Raw genomic sequence first — 15142 nt, forward strand, 5'->3', positions numbered from 1 at the left:
TAGCCTGCGAAAAATGTGAAATTGGTTTAAATTCTTTCGACGTCACTGCTGCAACGAAAATCGTAAAAATCTAATCAAAATAAAAACACCGTTGTTTGTTTTTTGTTGTTTTGTTTTTTATTGATGAAATAGTACAATTTTTCGCATTTAAATTTTATGTACAATTTTTTTTTTTATATTGATTTTTCATTTCTTCAGTTTTTATTTGTCTTGTAAAATTGATATCATATTTAAATTTCATTTTGTGTTTTATACATGATAAAATGGAACAATTTTATGGAGGGGAGGGGGGCGACACACATATATATGTATTATGTGTGTAAGATGAAAGAAGAGTTGTTTCTTGTTGTAATTTCTAGACGTGCAATAATATTTGGCTTTGAATCGCAAAACAAGTGGATGAATCTCAAAAGGAATAACTGAAAAAAAGCAACGCAATCGATGGAATATATGAAAATCAAACACAATGGAATAGAGTGTTTGTTCTTCTTCTTCTTCTTTTCTTCTTCTTCTTCTTCGTTAAGAGTAGTATAAATGAATCAATTAGCTCGAAATTGGTTGTACAATTCGTTAACTATATGCCTTAAGCTAATAACCGATTACACTTTTGTTTCTATATATATTCAAATAGAATTGGAATTGTCCGAGTAAAACAGGAAACAAAAATCGAGAAAAAAAAAAATTACATATTTTTCCCTATCAAGATATATTCAATGCTTTCTTCGATTCTTCACTTTATTTTTCTCTTTGCTAAAAACAAATTTTCTTTCTAATTGCATTATCATTCGTTTATTGATCAATTTACAAATTCAAAAACAATTTATCTATTCATTCTGCTATCTGAACCGTGGCGACGAATGGCAGCAACAGAAAAAAAGACACATTTCTTCCCGAAAAAAAAGAATTAATCTCTTGGTTGCAACTGAATATGTGTTGCTTTTTGGTTTCATTTTTTTTTTTAGTTCTGTTGAATTGCTCACTCACTAGTTCGCTCTTTGATTGAATGCTTACTTCTTCGTTTTGCGTTTCTTTTCCATTTTCCGCTTTTATTTCTCATTGGAAAATAAACGTAAAACCCTGCGACCTAAACTCAATTGAATAAAAATGAAATAAATTAAACTTGTATGCTGATGCAAAAGCGTAATAAAATTGCCTAAAAGCCACGAAAAGCCGCATGATGAGACAAAAAAAAAACTATAACAATTGCTGCTGCCCTTGTTGTGGTGTATGTCCATATTTTTTTTTTGTTAAATTTTTAATCGTGCCAATGTTACCAAAATATATATAGATAATTTTTTTTTTGTTATTATATTTGTATTTTATTTTAATGTAGAATTTGTGTGTGCTTGCGCATTGTTCAATCGAAACAAGGGACGATGAATCCTCCATTAACTAATGCTTGGTGTGTGTGTGTGTTTTTTTTTTTTTTTTTTTGGTGAGATGATGAAAATGGAAAATTAAGTTTGCGGTGCAGAAAAACAAGTAATTGAACCATAAAAATGTAAGTACTAATTATGAGGTAAAAATACTCTGAATTTTGTTGCTGTTGTTTTTTTTCTTCATTTATTGGCGTTTCTAGGTAGTGACACACTCAAAAGTCTCTCGGTGTGTTTGTGTGTGTGTGTGTGCTAATGATGATCTCGTAAATGGATGGATGAATGGGAGTGAGAGCTATTACGGCTTTGTTTTAAGTATTTCTAAAGATGTCTGCTTCCCGATGCGTGCATGGTGTTGTTGCAATTGTTGACCCCATAATTCAATCTCATTCCATCGATTGAACGAAAAACTATTTTCATCGATTGTGAATCAGCAGTCGAAACTCTACTCTTCCTTATATTCAACTAGTTAGGCAATTGAAGAGCACAGTGAATAGGGGCGGCGGCAACGAAAAAGCCGGTTCGGGCCAGCATAGAGTGACGAAATTTATTTATTTTTTTTTAAATGTTTATTTCATGTCGATTTTTGTTGTTTTCAGCTTAGGCATCCATCCCAACCGATATCGAAATGCAAGCGTTTCGATGTTGCGATGACAACGAATAATCATCGTTGATTGAAGACTTATTACTTAACGAACTTGATTTCTCACACCAACTCACACCTCCATGCTCAACATTATTCACACCATTGTGTGACAATGGCGCTTGATTTCTTAAACTAATTGTTCCCTCACACGCGGATACATTTATTGGCGATGCTTTGCTTGGCTTATGCAATTTCTCCTCACTCTCGTCAATTGCACATTTACTATTATCACCTGGAAAATTGAGAAGAACAAATCGAACAATGGCATTAGTATCAGAATTTGTTTGGCATTTTTACCGCTTAAAATTGATTTCAATTTGAATATGAAGGTTTTCAATCCAATTTTCATTGGTTCAATCGAACTCTTCGAGATAGACCAAAACGAATTATGACAAAAAGAGAAAACTAACCGTCATCCTTAATTTCGTATGCGATGCCACCCCAAGCCAAACGAAAAACGCGTTCACGCCATCGAATCGCCGGATTCCATAGTGCATTAAAGAATAGGTATGGTCCAGTGCATTCGCGTAGTAGCCAACCGACGACAAATTCAAATTTATTGAATGGTAACGTGCCATTTTGTACAATTGACAACATGAGCCAATCGCTGAGTAACCACATCAGAATGTGTACTAAATAAAAAACGAGTGCATCCCAATGGAACAGAACCGAAACGGACCAGGAAGCCAATGCACCCAGTATCATGCATTCGGATAATGGTTCCAATAGAATCATTGTGGGTAACATAGCGACGCGCAATTTAACCCATCGCATTAAACGCGCCTGAAACGTGGATATATCACAAATACCGGAATTTTGTAATGCCGGCTGACTGCTTATGGTCAGCTTCCAACCGTGATCCATAAACGCTTGTGCAATGAAAAAATCTTCGGCCAAATAGCATGCGAACGCTTGCAGCCCACCCAATTCGGCAAGTACATTTTTTCGCATCAGACACGACATGCCCGTATGACAATTGATGCCCAATAAATCGGCCGATAAATAGATGCGCGACTGAACGGTTCCGAAAAATATCTACCGTGACAAACGAAAAAAAAAAAGAGAAGAGAAACAACAATGAAATTTATGAAATTTTATTACCGGTAAACAATCTCCGTGTCATTTCAATGACTCAGACTGAAGACTTATTGTATTCAATACTGGCTAATGGGCCAGCCCACACAATTTGATTGTTTACCTTTTCGAATGTGGCGGCAAATCCTTCGCGATCACAAGTGAATGGCATCTGATGAACTAAGCCCACTTTGCTGGTCATATACTCGACCATATCGAGTAATGTATCCTCTTTCACTGTTAACAAAAACGCCACAACAACGGAAACGAAACGAAATCGAATATATTTACATATTAATTGTCTGGAGTGTTTTAAATACCATTTAATTAGATAGGAAAACGCGCAATATAGAACACATACTTCGAATACCGCTGTCCGATATCATAACCAGCTCATACTTAGCTGCCTCATACCCTGGTTGCATGTTATTTATTTTTGGATTGACTCCCACATTCGATCCACCTGCGGACATACGATACATGTTATATGTTAGAGAGAGAGAGAGAGAGAGAGATATATAATTGATGGACACTCGTTATTATTGATTCGATGCTATTTATTGAATTAACGAGTGTATGCATCGCAAATCGAACACCTACCAATGAATAGTTTCGAATCGATCATTGGATACTTGTGCATCAATGTTTCCACGACGCTAATAGCTGGATCACATTTATCCTCAATACAAAATAGAAGCTCGTACTGCAAAAATAAAGCGAGACCAAATGATATATTATTTAGTGGGGGTTTTTTTTTGGGCGGTAAATTAGCCTAATTAAATTCGATACTTTATTCATTGAGTTTGATTGTCGGCGTCAAGCCAAACCATATACTCACTATTACTTCTGATGAGAAGCAATATATGGTAATACATGGTAGCAAAGAGCCACTGGTTTTGAAATCAACAATGATCTATATATATACGTTGATTCTTATGGAATTTCTACCGAATTCAACTCTGACACCCGTTTCATTTCACACATTGACGTCGTCAATTCAATGCGATTTACAATTGACAGCAAGCATGTGTTATAGCGTTATTCTCATTACTTAACATCGATGATGTCATTAGAAATGGACAGTTTTATATTGGAATTTGATTGGGTGATGATGTGGTTCCATTAGAAGAAACATTCTCCACGCAAACAAATTGCAACTGTCATAGCGCTATCGATAGGACGATTTCAGCACGTTTTGCAAACTATCAATAATAAATTCCGCAAAAAAACCTTTTTGTTCGTAGCTAAAATTCGTTTTTCATGGATAACTCAAATGCACTGAATCAATGGAATTCATTAAAAATCAATGGAATTTCTAATGAGTACAAAACAAAACAGACATTTTCAACAGATTAGAATTACAACACTGACTATAACAATAATTGGAAATTGGAATAACTCGAGAATGCAAATAATGCTTAAATGATTGCGCCTTATTAGTGAATTGATTAATTATAATTTTTGTGTTTTTCTTTCATTTCAAATTTGTTGCTGGGGGAAATTCCATATTTCTACTTCTTCTTTTCTGTTTGTTCATTCATATTGGCCAATTAAGGTACAAAACGTATTTGGATAAGTGGTTTATTTTGGTTTTGCATTGTGGAAATTGTTGTGCGATGCAATTTTGTTTCAAGAAAAAAAAAAAACCACAAACAGACGATAAAAATGATTAATCTTGACACAGTGGCCGCAGCTGAATTGTGACAGCAAAAGCAAATATATAGAACAAAAGACGCGAAAGAATTTGAATGCTTTCGATTCAGTGCAATTTAATATCAGTGTTCAGGCATTTCAGGCGTCTGGTGAATGACATTTGTTGTTTCAATTCATAAATAAATTTAAATGGCTGGCAACAGAAAAAGAACTATTTTTCCTCTGTTTTCGCTCAAACTAATCAGTATTCACAGCTTGGATTATCTGAAATACTTGGATGAATGGCAAACATTCAAATTAATAATCATAAAGTTAACCCTCAACTGCATGAATTTTTCCCAGGACTGGGAGTACTGGTATTTGGTTGATTTTTGGCCATAGATAACGAAAAAAATATTCATAATCCTAGATTTCCCATGGTTTAGTCAGGAAATGCGATAGAAATAAGTCAGAGAACAATGAAATCTATTGTTTAAAAGTGTCAAAAATATGTCTAATTTGGAAACCGAATAATTTATTTTGTCAAATTTTCGTTTTCGTGCACATTTTTGTTTATAACTCACCAATCGTACGACATAGACAAATGACGCCAAAGACAAAAATAAAGAAAAAACATTGACAAATAAAAATTCCCCTTGAAGCAATGTCATCCGCCGTACGATTAACATTATACAGATGTTTAAATGATGCCCGCCAAAAGGCGGCCTTATGCAGTTGAGGGTTAACGCGGCTGATGGTATGGAATATATGAAGGGCACGTTAATGCATTTTCGAACTTGGCGATTTGATTCTGGATTTTTCAGTTTGCTCTGAAATGAGACAGAAAAAAATGACTGTGTCTGCGTTTTAAATTTAGAAACCGTTTATAATGATGATCATGCGAATGCATATATCAATTTTGATAAGAGAGTGGAAACAAATTCGAGTTGACGAATCGAAAGTTTTGTCACGAAAATTATTCAAATCGAAATAAATACATACGTGCATATATCTCACATGCGAATATGTCTACACTCGCCGTAAAACGTGTGTATGGTTAAATCAAAATTTCATCACAAACGAATGGAGATTGATGAAGATGGCACTAATTGGCCCACATATTTAAAGTCTCGACATAAAACATTTAACCCTAATTGAATATGTTTCGCTGGTGTTTTCTTCACTTCACAAATAAATCCACGAACCGAAAAAAATGCCGAAAACTCAAACTAATTGGATTCCATAAAGACAAATGTCTTGTTGATATTGTTTTCGTAGGCAAAGTTTGTATAATAAAAAAACCTTAATTGAACGAGGCTCAAGATGGGTTTAGTTCATGGATTTTTTTTCTTCTGTTTCTTCGTTGTTGTTTTTCTTTTGTCATTGTTCGCTTCTTGTGTTTGAACAATGAAATACGTAAATAATAAATTGTTTATGCCTATTTAAACGAATTTATTATTCAATTCCGAATTCAATGCACATAAGCACAAGTACAGGGAATCCGACACATTCTTTGAATACCAGCAGCGATTTATTCTCCGTCTATTCCCAACTGATTACCGTGAATATACCGTGTTGAACAAATTTCAATTGGAAATGATCTTGACATTTGCATTTTTTTTATAGGAGGTAACGAATGAGGGGGGGGGGGGGAGCTAGAGAGAAGTTTTAAAAGGTACAATTACCGTTTGATAGTTCATAGTAAAAAATGTTTCCAAATTTTGCTGCAAATTTGGGTCGACGCCCATAAGCGGTTTTAGAATTGATATCGATGGCAGTGGTGTTTCTCTAACTAAATTGATGGTGGATGACAATTGCGCGCTGGCTGATGTCGCCGTTGATGTAGATGATTGTTGTTCCTGTTGCTGTTGCTGTTGTGTTTGTTGTTGTGTTTGTTGCTGTTGTTGTTGCTGCTGCTGCTGCTGCTGCTGTTGCTGTTCGGTGGCTTGTACAATTTCCGCTTGATTCGATGACTTTATTACCGGTACCTTAACTCTGCGATGTAATTTATATTTGCTGTTTTGTTGGAGAACGGGTACGTGCCGGCGAGCACACAAACGAATTAAGCGTACGAGAGGAAGAGGAAGAAGAAGAAAAAAAGAAGCAGAAATAACAAAGCGATTAATTTACGGCAAAGGAGGTGTTACTCCAAAAGCAATTACATTGTTTAGAATTTATTGTTTTTTTTTTCACTCTTGTTTTTGCGTCTATTCATCATCTTTTTACATCTCTGTGTGTTTTTTTTTTCTCTCTCTCTTCGTGTTTATGTTTCTTGTTCAAAAATTATGATTCTTATTTGAACTTACCCATAGCTAATGGCAAGTACGTGTAATAGCCATTTGCCGCACCAAAATACGAAGAAGAATATCGCAAATCCATAAATAGTATATATCATCGGTGACATTTTCGTTGGAGCTCATCAATCGACGATGATTCCTTTGGCATGCTTTTCCCGGTTTCGGTGTGGTTTGGCGCCACAATTGCTGCGATTGGCACGCTCGCGCTCTCGCGCACCTCCTCTCTCTCTCTCTATCTCTCTCTCTCTCACTCACTCACTCACTCTCTGTCGCTCTCACTCGGCAACGCTCTGTTCACGGACGACAATTTGAGTGGCCGAAAAACGAAAAACAAAACGGAACAACGCAAACACAAACAAACGCGAACGAACGAAGGAACTAACAAAAACCGAAATACAAAATTGACGGCGGAAAAATTGTGTCAGGCTTAAAATCACTGGATTGTTAAATTTGGCATTGTCGATTTGTTCGAAGAAAATGAAGCACACACACAAACTAAAGTCGCTTTATGGTGTTAGGCATCGACGAGAGCATGGCCAAATTGTTTTCCACATGCATATACCACTTCAAAATGATTGCACACACTGTGTTTTTATTATTATTGTTTCTTTATGCCGTAATGAATCTCCAATTTGTTGCTGCTGCTACTGCTGATGATGATTACGATGATGCACACTGTGATTTCGCTTTTGTTTTGTTATTTAGTTGAAACGACGAATGAATTATTTCTGTTTTCGTTTTAGCACAGCCACAATTGTCCTTTGTTGTTGTCGTCGTCGTTTATTTGATGGTGATTAACACCAATGCAAGTTATAAACACAAATATTTATCATATAAAAATGAACGAATAAAGAAAGATGAAACACCACATTCACATGTCTCACTTAACGCGGATAATTTTTTTTGTTGTTGTTGCTATTATTCAAACAGGTCTCTCTGTACGTAACTTTTGTGTATCGTATCGCTTCACCTTCAAAGCTGTTGCTGCTGCTGCTGCTTACCTTTGTTATTATTCGACTTTTGATTCTTGAGCCGTACGACCATTCGTCCGACCAACAAATCAACTATTTCGAAAAAAAATTAACAATTCTTTATCTCGAAAATAAACAACAACAATAAACACTCACTTCACTGTCGACGTTAAAGTGAAGAATGAATTTCATACATACGCCCCGAAACAGTCAGTAATAAAGAGCACTTTGTTCGCTGGTTACGATTTGATTTTTTCTATATTGTTGGTGTGTGTGTGTGTGTGTGTGTGTGTGTGTGTGTGTGTGTGTGTGTTTGTTGTTTGACGTTTACTCTTTTCTTCTTGGCTGAGTGTTTTATTTTGTTCCTTTTTCGGTTTTCTTTGCATAATCTTTTAACGGCCATAGACTCACTCAACACAAATATTCATCATCCTTTCATCGGTTGGTCGGCACTTACATAAACACAAATATACAGCACACATAGATACGGGTTATCGAATCACTAGCCGAGTCGTTGTCACTCTCTATCTCTCTCTCTCTCCATCTCACTCTGGCTCGCGCAGAAAACTCACTTTTCGTTTCGTTGAATTTTGTCAACGTAATTGCCCTGTTTTCGTCGTATCGCTGCAAACACACAGTGCCTTTTATTGTATTAGAAGTGCTAATTAATATATTTTTTTTCTTTCGTCGTCGTCGTCTTCTTCTTCTTCTACTTCTTCTTTTGAACTTAATCGCCTTTGCTATATTTCACTCGATGTTTAATTGTTCCAAATGGGCTATAAAGTACACAGACATATGTTAAATGATATGATGAATATGTTGATTCGTTTATTTTCTGCTACTTCTTCTCTCTAATCAATCACACATTGGACGATTGTTCGCGTCAAATGGTGGTGTAGCTGTTGCGAATTCTTATGGTTTTAACTGTCTTCAGGTTGATGCTTCTATGCCGCATTGAACTCCCTATTTAGAACGAAAAAAAAAAATGGACACACAATCACATTAGCATACTTGCAAAATAAAGACATTTATGACTAAAAGAAAAAAAACAAATCTAAGCCAAAGAAATGAAGTGTAACACTGTAAAGCGATTATATTTTGTGTTGCGACTGATAAATAAATGTCAAATGACTCATAGAGCAAACAGTCAACCAAATTAAAAGCAACACAGCAGAAATGAGAATGTGACAATGAAAACGAAAGAGTGGAAAAAGCAACTTCGAATCCATTATATGCCATTGAAAATATCAATAATGAGGTTTGGTTTGTAGCTGGCGCGCGCTTACGCGCTTAAACCAAACGCATGGACACACTTTTCTTTTATTTTGCTTTTGACTTTTTGCCGTACATTTTCTTTTTTTCCATACACCGAGTCTCTAGCCAAACACACATACAATGCTCTTGTTTAGTGTGTCGTATGGTCTCTATTGTCCATCCTTGTGGCGGCTATGGAAATAAAAAGCGTGTCGATTTCAATCGTTACCCTCTAGAGTTTTGTATCTAAGTAATGCGGTTATTAAATGTGTGTGTATGTTTGTGTGAGCAAGACCATTGGCAAGATAGTCAAAACTAGCTTTCCAGTTCACTTTGGGTCATTCTTTTGTTATTTGTTATAGTTTTGTGTTATTTTTTTTTTTGTACGGTCGTCGTTTTTGTTTCTTCGTTACTCTCTTTCTCTCTATTTTCTATGCTTATTCATTTGGTTCTGTGTTTGTTTAATGACTTTTGCCTTAAATATGCGGACTGTGGACTATGGTTAATGTGTGAATGTGTCAATATACTTTGTTTTTCGGCCGTAATCACAAATTAATTCAGTGCGTATACTGTAATTGCATACAGACACACAGAACGACCGAATGAGCCGAGTATTCACCATATCTAATCGGGCGAATCGCTGATTTTTATCTATTCGAATGAGAGCGAACACTTTATCACAGAAATAATACTGTGGTGTTGTAGTGGTGTTAGCACTTTGAGCAAATGCTCGAAAATTCGATAACCATACAACGTGATCTAAACATATTTACTAGTCAAAAAACCTTCCACAGACCAAAAAAAAAAAAAACACAAAATCAATCGATTTAGGTTCTCGCGCGCTCAACCAACACGCTCCTCGTACACACGCTCTTTCAACCGATCCAAACTAAAAACGAACAAGAAAAAATTGCTCCTTGGTTTGAACAAATCATGTTCATTTTTCGGAACAAAACAATCAGACCGAACAGAATGAAAGGGAAAAAGAAATCAGATTGAACTTGAGCCGCATATTTGATCTAATTCGATTTCGATGGGATCTTGACAGTGACTGAATTTTTAAGAATAAACGTTGTGTGCTCGATTCATGTAATGAATAATTAATATGCGATACTTGTGACTAATCCCCGAAGCGATTCTTTCCAACTACAATCGACGACGACGACGACGGCGACAGCAACAACGACGCTTCTAACAAGATTATCGAATGATAAAGTTATAAAGCAATTACGCGCAAACCGAGCGCTCATACATATTATGTGCGAGTTGTTTTACATTTTGCTAGCGACGCAAACGCTTCCTATATGTAATCGCATGATTCACACAAGTGACGTCGATTTCTGAAGAAACACACGATGTGGTGTGTTTTAAAGAAGCTAAGCAATCGCGGAAAACAACAGCCGCAACAACGACAGCTCTCAAACTGTGTGTGATAGATTTTCAATTGAAATGAGTGACTTTTAGCTGAATGAAGGCATTACATCGAAATTGCTGTAGTGTTTATCGTATTATTTGCAGTGCTAAACACCACCTTTTTTTCTCTTCTTACCTATATGTAATGTAAATGAGCAATGAACTACATGTACATAGTCGTCGGCTGGTAAAACTCGTTTACAAGAGAGTAAGAGAAGAAACTGAAGAGAGAAGAAAAAACACGGTTTTCTTATTTGATTTGCTACACTTGGATTTTGCGGTTAATCGTTCTCGTTCGCTTCGTTTCATATCCAGTCGCGAGATTGCGGTGAATTTTGTTTACGTATCGAATGAAATGAGAACACTCGATTGCGATAATATTTCGCATTTCCTTCTATGAATCGAATGGAATATGCCGTTCAGCCATGGAATTTGGCGAGCGAGCTCGCGCGCGATACTCTGTATGTATATGTATTTTTTTGGCAATGTGAATTCATTCAGTGGCCTGATCACAACATTTGACCAGTCAAAACCCCAAAGAGAAGAAGAAGAAGAAGAAGAAGTAGAAGAGGGAAAAAGTATTGGATGATAAAATCGATCGATGTTACAACACTCCAACAGCTATTTAATTTGATAACTAAGTAGAGAAATGGCTCATTTTTGATAAATGACGTAAGCCCCTTTCAAGTACAATACAATTATGGGGTCGCCGTCACCACCACTGCCGTCTTCATAGTCGTCGTCGTCGTCGTCGTTGTCAAGAGTCATTCGGTTTCAATTTTCATTTATTTGAATTTTTGAATTTTTATTTATTTGCTCGTAAACATAAAATACACACGGGCGCGCGCGTACGAACACACACTCAAGACCCAATTTACACGTACACTCACACGTATCAATTCCATCACGTTCGTTTACGATTCTTTTTTTTCTGGATTATAAATATTGAGTCCACATACTATATTGTGGACGCTCTTTGCTCGCATTCCGCACATATTTCCGAATAAGTCATGGGCAATATGCGTATTTGTCCGCTTTGCTGCAAGTCATCGTGTAATTTGTCGCATATACGAATAATTTATTGCATCGGACGACGAGCCATATGTAACAAAACCGTACACAATAACGACGACGACAGCAGCAACCAAATATAAAGTTGAACAGTTTCGGTCGTTCTGCTTAGGCAGTTCGCAACTCAAAGTTCAAATGGAAATGCTCCAGTGTCGTCAGTTCGGTATTTTTGTTTTCTTCTCCATGGGCGGATCATTTCACTCTCACTCTGTCATCGCTGTATATGTTTGCCAATTTTTTGTTGTTGTTTTCTGTTTCGTCTGCTGCTCAATCTGTCTTGCCCATCAAATGATGGGCAGATGAGTCGAAAGATGAACCGTATGATTTCTCTTTCGAAACATGAATCATGTATTTCTCGCAGCGTTGAGCGAATGGACCAACCAAATCACCAGTTTTTGAATTGACCCCGGCATAAGACAAACGAAATGTATGAATGAATGTACGGTCGCTCACGCATACGCATACGCACACACACACACACACTCGTGCGCAATTAAACCGACAAATAAATTGGATCACATTCCATTTCATTTTTTCTATATTTAAAGGAATATTAATTGAGCCGTGCGATATACATTCCCCTGACTTTCAGCCCCAACTGTTTGTTTGATTAATCTTTCTCTTCTTTTTTTTTGGTTCGTATGCTCATTTTTGTTTCTTCTTTCGTTTTGCTGTTCAGTTTTTTTTTGTGCGGAATGCGTTCGTAGACATATTGCTGTTGTTGTATATAATACACATCGACTGACAGTGGAACACGACTCTGGCCAATGTTTAGAAATTCGGGCATTTGACGTGTCGACGAGTGAAGAAAAAAACAACAACAACAACAACAACAACAATGCCACTTGGTTCAGATCATCGCGCGAGGAGTTGAAATATAATGCCGGGCGTTCAGTACACATGAACTTAAAATGCGACTAACGCCAGTTCACAATATAAATATATGGTTTTTTTTCTCTCTCACTCTGTGTGTATCTCAATCAAAACGGAATTGAAAAACATGCAACGTGAAATGATTCAAAGGCTTGGTTTGGTGCGTGTATTGGCCCAATAACGCTATCATTCGCATGTCGATATGGAGAAAGAAAGTATTTTTTTGTTGTTGTTCGAAAGAACAAGAAAGTATGCAAAATTCGAACGAGAGAGAGAGAGGTCGATTTCAGTCTATGTTTCTTTAATGCTTTTCGCGTTTTCGGTTATTGTTGCTGCCGTTTTCTAATACCCGAAAATGAATAGAGGGGAAAAAAATACACACGATAACACAAGCTCATTACACACGTATACACTCGTTACTTGTGCACTCATCGAAATGAAAGGAACGCGATTGAAGAAGCACAGCAGCGAAAAAAGAAGAAATCAAGCAAAAAAAGTACATACACACACACACACACACACACACCGCTGATGAAAATGAAATTTTCGGTTCCAATCATTTCCGCGCGTTTGCCGTTTCGAAACAACGAGAATGTATACCATGAGACTTTTTCTTTTTTCTTTTAATTGAGATAAAAAAAAAGAAACTTTGTACTTATCGGGTAGACACAATACAAATAAATACGATTGAAATGCAATTCAAGATTTGCAAGAGCAACAACACGAGTGAAATTGGTATGATTCATATCTTGAGTGCTGTGTCGTGCGAATTGTTGTCGCATTGATACAAATTTTTCCTTGTCTGAATTGGCGTGCAATTTTTTTCTTCTTCGCCGTCGTCGTCGTCGTCATTGTCGTTCCATTCTGGCGACACTAGCACGTACAAGGCAAAAGCAGAGCAGAGAAAAACCACACACATAATACGGCAGATAGAGAATCGTGGTGGGTTCGTCGTAGTCGATGAGAATTGAAAAGCACTCGAAACATCAGTGAAATCCCATTAGAATAATATAATATTATTAGTGACGGTCATGTAAACACATGCGATGCATACATACACTTCACGAAATGAACGAGCGAACGACAGAAACGACCGACTGACAGAAGCAACGAAATGAACAGCAGAAAAAAATGATGAGTTCTGCATCGTACAAGCACTCGATTGCTCATTTTAAATCACTCTCAATCTTGAACGATACAAATCGTTGATCACTTTTGAAGAGCAAAAACAAAAACCGCATCAACAATCCAACCAACCAACAAAAAAAAAAAAAAAAATCTACCAACAACCTCCAACAAATGTTCTCTGTCTTGCTTTGAATACAAACCTAATTGTAATTTACTATTCCATTGTTTCTGAGTCATTTCACTTGCAAACCGTCGCTCGTAACAAAGAAATTCGCAAGTTTTGCATTAAATTGAATGAATGTGCAATTATTCAGGCATATAAATTTGCTTTGTTGTATTCAGTTCCTGTATTGTATCTGTCACTTTCGATAAACACTTAATTCGCTATGAAATGAAAAATATAGAGAGATACAACAACAACAACTAACACACACTCACTTCATTGGATCCGATTTTTCATCGTTCACCGAGATACTGTTCTGAGTTTCTCAGCATTTTGATAAGTTAGTAAATTTTGGTGTGTCTGTCGGGCACTTGGAAAAATTCCCTCGAAAAAAAAAATGGTGAATTGTTTGCTGCTACTTCAACTGCTGCTACTTTTGCTTTGGCCGCCACTTTGTAGAATCCGTATTTTTGTGTTTTATTTGTCGCTTTTTATTTCTTTCGATGTTTGGTACACTGTTTCTTTTTTTGCGTGGAAAACGACAAATTTTCAACAAAAAAACTTAAATAATAAACAAAATAAAGGGAAAAATCGGTCGTGAATTCGATTGTGAGTTGTTACTGAATGAATATAAGTGTGAAGAGTCGAACACAAAAAGCACAACTATCATTAATACATTGCGCGTTCTATGCACAACAACAATTATCAACGACAACGACGACGACAACGACAACGACGGCGTCAAAAAAAAATTGTACGCGATATTATACGTTGGTTCGGGCAGAGGTTTTTTTTTTCGCTCGTCAATTGGGTGTGTTGGTACAAGGAATGTCTAAATCGTTGTTGCGTTCGATGCGGCTGTCTCGCTCGCACCAACCGTCAATCAATCGGCCATTCGTTTCGTGTTTGCTCGCTCGCTCGTTTGACACATTCGGTGTGATATGCGCATACCGTAGAAACGGGACTAGTAGCGCCATCACATCGGCAGCTCGCTCACTCTCGTTGACAATTGCCGTACGTCAAACGAACGGGACAATTCATACAGAGGCAATTCAATCATATCACAAACCGCAAATAATCGAATGGAAATTCATTCGGTTTCTAGAGCTATTGAATGTGCTGCGGCTGCACACACAATTGATATTCGAGCATTTTCAATGGTATCACATGATTTGAAGGCGACACCACTTGAATGCGTCCAAGATAATGCAACGGTCATATCAAATATCCGGCACGATATTTCC

The 15142-nt window shown here is 36.8% G+C and overlaps 1 protein-coding gene across 4 annotated transcripts; it reads right to left on the reverse strand.

The window, feature by feature from the left end:
* Positions 1–1292: 1292 nt before the first annotated feature.
* On the reverse strand, positions 1293–14680 carry LOC129576163 (ceramide glucosyltransferase). Of its 4 annotated transcripts, XM_055460817.1 has the most exons (10): positions 14174–14610; positions 8839–8959; positions 8153–8772; positions 7035–8089; positions 6414–6744; positions 3697–3799; positions 3458–3559; positions 3221–3333; positions 2433–3057; positions 1293–2254 (listed from the first exon to the last, which is right to left on the reverse strand). In XM_055460817.1, exons 4-10 carry the CDS (start codon positions 7130–7132, stop codon positions 1977–1979), a joined length of 1650 nt encoding a protein of 549 aa, XP_055316792.1. In that variant the 5' UTR covers positions 7133–8089; positions 8153–8772; positions 8839–8959; positions 14174–14610; the 3' UTR covers positions 1293–1976. The 4 variants fall into 4 exon arrangements, with proteins under 4 accessions (XP_055316792.1, XP_055316789.1, XP_055316793.1 ...); XM_055460814.1 differs by having other exon boundaries at positions 7035–8772; positions 13936–14610; XM_055460818.1 differs by having other exon boundaries at positions 7035–8959; positions 13936–14680.
* Positions 14681–15142: the final 462 nt, after the last annotated feature.

This window comes from Sitodiplosis mosellana, unplaced genomic scaffold, assembly GCF_009176505.1.
Source record: "Sitodiplosis mosellana isolate CC-2019 unplaced genomic scaffold, AAFC_SMos_1.0 Smas_scaffold_6181, whole genome shotgun sequence".
Taxonomy (NCBI): Eukaryota; Metazoa; Arthropoda; class Insecta; order Diptera; family Cecidomyiidae; genus Sitodiplosis; species Sitodiplosis mosellana.